This window comes from Limulus polyphemus, unplaced genomic scaffold, assembly GCF_000517525.1.
Source record: "Limulus polyphemus unplaced genomic scaffold, Limulus_polyphemus-2.1.2 Scaffold4560, whole genome shotgun sequence".
NCBI lineage: Eukaryota > Metazoa > Arthropoda > Merostomata > Xiphosura > Limulidae > Limulus > Limulus polyphemus.
In genome coordinates, this window is record NW_013670170.1 from 88,115 (window position 1) to 91,249 (window position 3,135).

A 3,135-nucleotide genomic window follows, 5' to 3' on the forward strand; every position below is an offset into this window, starting at 1 on the left:
AAGTAATTTCAGTATTTGATGCAAGTGAAGCCTGTTGATTTTTTTATTGTATCGATCTTCCACAGAGAAAGAGGGCAAAAGTAATTACAGTATTTGATGCAAGTGACATATTGACTATTCATAATTGTTACACATTTAAAAAATTGAATACAGCACATAAATTATTACCCATTAACAAACATTTCACGCACATGTGTGTATATATATATATGTATGTTAACCACTAGCCAGGAATATGTGCAGAGAAAACCCTGTACTGTACTCTTCAACGTGGTTGTTAATACAAGTTGATGAATTTTACACGATGTTTTGTTGTCTTTCAAAAACAAAACGAAATTACAAACTGGCTACATCTGTTTGCGACAAATTTAGGTGATGACAGGATTCATTACAATTTTCACGTCTTTTCAGGACCGCCGAAAAGGGGGGACTACCCCCGGGCCCGGGGTTATCAGGGGGTCCGTACAAAAACAAAGAAAGAAATAAGGTAACATGCATAAAGAGTGCATTAAAAACTTTGCCATGAAAAAAAAAAAGACTCGGAAAGTTGCATTTTAAGGTTAACTGATATTATGGGACCCATATGTATGTACATGGTTATCCCGGACCCAGAATAACTGACGGTGGCCCTAAGTCTTTTGAAAATTCTAACTGCAAAAAAAAAATATTTTATATACACTTATGTGTTTATTTCAGTACGTTAGGAATTCGATTATTATTATATCAAGTATTAGAAGACTATATAAAGGCTACTGATCACGTGAACATAATCAGAAACACAATCTGTCATGGGGTTGAATAAAATGTGCTATATTGGCCTTTTTCTCTTAGATGCTAGTAAACTTTATGAGCTTTTTAACTCAGCATTATGGTTTTGAATTAAATCGAACGTTACCTAGCAGTGCAACAGTTCCTGAAGTGTGACTGAAAATGAAATCGCTTTGCAGCTCATGCTATAGTTGCATGCAACAGTACCACCTACTTTAAATCTAAATATGTGTCTATATAAATCCAGATGTGTGACAGGCAGATTTCTTTCCTATATTCTAAACAAGCACGCGCATTGGTCGTCAACTGTGGGAGAGCGCCCCCGGCACAGAGAGGCGTTGGCAAGCTCGCGCTAGTGTCGAGGAAAGCTACACTTCAAGTAATAGTCCATCCAGTTGCTACAACTTTATGCTCTGTCTTGACGCTTTATCGCTAATTCGCGCGGCGAATCAGTTGCGTTGGGAGCCACAGGCTTTGACGTTTGAAGGCTGTGAGTGGCGGGGCACGAGCATATCGAGACTGGAGCTCGTGAGGTGTCCTTGCGTACACTAAGAAAGTACGATGGACTGCACGAGACACTGTTGTGATTAAGGTATGTTAAGCGCCCCATTAATGTAGAACTGAGATGGAGGCTACAGCCGGAACTGGGACTGTCTCCTTATCTGAATCCAAGCCTAACCTTCAGAAAGTAGCATGAGTCCAGGAACTGTGTGTGTCAGCTCGGAAAGAGCAAGTCCTCGTGCTGGTCACTCTTCCACTTCTCCTTCAGCACAACCTCACTCTCTCGCATCTGGCGACTCTCATGCGCCAGGTCATCTAAACGGAGTAGCTTCACCTGGTCAGGGGTCAGGCTCTAGCCCGTCCCCGACAAGCCCACCTGGCTGCAACCTGCTCCCAGATCTAGCTATCCGTCAATTTACACCCGCTTCCCTTGCTTCAACGGTGGCCGGGATGGTAGGTGCGGGAATGAAGTCAGGGTTTGATATCCCCCACACTTCAGCTGGTGTAACCGTTACAGGAATGCCCTGGTCCCTTATGCCAGGCAACTATGGGTACGGTGGAGGTAGTGGTGGTCGATCAGATCGCCCAGTACACACAGGTTCTCCTCCGGGGATCCCTGCGGACTCGGCCCACGAGTGTCGTCTGATCGATTACCGCGGTGCCAAAGTGGCCGCATTCCGAGCGAATGACGAATACTTGCTGTGTCTACCACAGGCTTTTGAACTGTTCCTGAAACACCTGGTCGGAGGACTACACACAGTGTACACCAAATTGAAGCGGCTGGACATCACCCCAATCGTATGTAACGTGGAGCAGGTCAGGATCTTGCGGGGCCTAGGAGCCATTCAGCCCGGCGTGAACCGCTGTAAGCTGCTGTCCTGTAAAAACTTCGACACTCTATACCGAGACTGCACAACCGCCAGGTAGGCCGCACTGAGCGGAATATTTCATACGGATGTGTCTTTTTCGTCTTATATTTACTCCATTTGTCATTTTTTATTTCACAAAGTCTTAGCAGGTTGTTATACATGCAACAGGTTAGGGATAAAGGTGTCTCATACGAATAAGTACACAGATACTAAGTTATCCCCATACAAGAGAGCAAAAGTATTCAGTAAACATGGTATCTTTCAGTTAAATATATATAGACACATATATATATTGCCAAAATATGTACTTAAAAAACACCATAAAAATAAATTTTAGAACCAGGAAAGTTCTTGTATAAATTAGGTCCCAGCTTAATGATTTACAAAGCTAAAATCTAGGGTTCGATTCCCCGCGATAGATAGAGCACAACTTCTGTAGTTTTGCACTAAAAAAATCAATAACAGCATAAACTGAAAAATCGTTGGAATTTGTTGACAATATTTTAATTATGTTTCATGTTAGCTCTTTCAATTGGAAATGATAATATTTTTCATTAAAACAAACAAACAAAAATACTACTTTACCTTTACGATTGATCATACTACAACATATAAGAGACAAGAACTTTAACGATTAACTTAGCAGTAGCGGCACACGGATTAGACGCTCATACAGAGCACAAGAGTGCGATACAAATCTGTTGGGGAGAAAATACAGTAACTTTAACGATCAGCTTAGCAGTTGCGGCACACGGATTAGATGTTCGTACAGAGCACAAGAGTGCGATACAAATCTGTTGGGGAGAAAATACAGTAACTTTAACGATCAGCTTAGCAGTTGCGGCACACGGATTAGATGTTCGTACAGAGCACAAGAGTGCGATACAAATCTGTTGGGGAGAAAATACAGCAACTTTAACGATCAGCTTAGCAGTTGCGGCCCACGGTCTAGATGTTCGTATAGAGCACAAGAGTGTGAGACAAATCTATTAACGAG

The 3,135-nt window shown here is 42.2% G+C and overlaps 1 protein-coding gene across 1 annotated transcript; it reads left to right on the forward strand.

The window, feature by feature from the left end:
* The first annotated feature begins 1,171 nt into the window (after positions 1 to 1,171).
* On the forward strand, positions 1,172 to 2,196 carry LOC106471348 (dachshund homolog 1-like). The gene has a single exon (XM_013931948.2). It carries the CDS (start codon positions 1,462 to 1,464, stop codon positions 2,194 to 2,196), a length of 735 nt encoding a protein of 244 aa, XP_013787402.2. The 5' UTR covers positions 1,172 to 1,461.
* Positions 2,197 to 3,135: the final 939 nt, after the last annotated feature.

Bases quoted from the DNA above. Each gene is read 5' to 3' on its own strand.
- LOC106471348 (XM_013931948.2), top strand. From the start codon at position 1,462: ATGAGTCCAGGAACTGTGTGTGTCAGCTCGGAAAGAGCAAGTCCTCGT.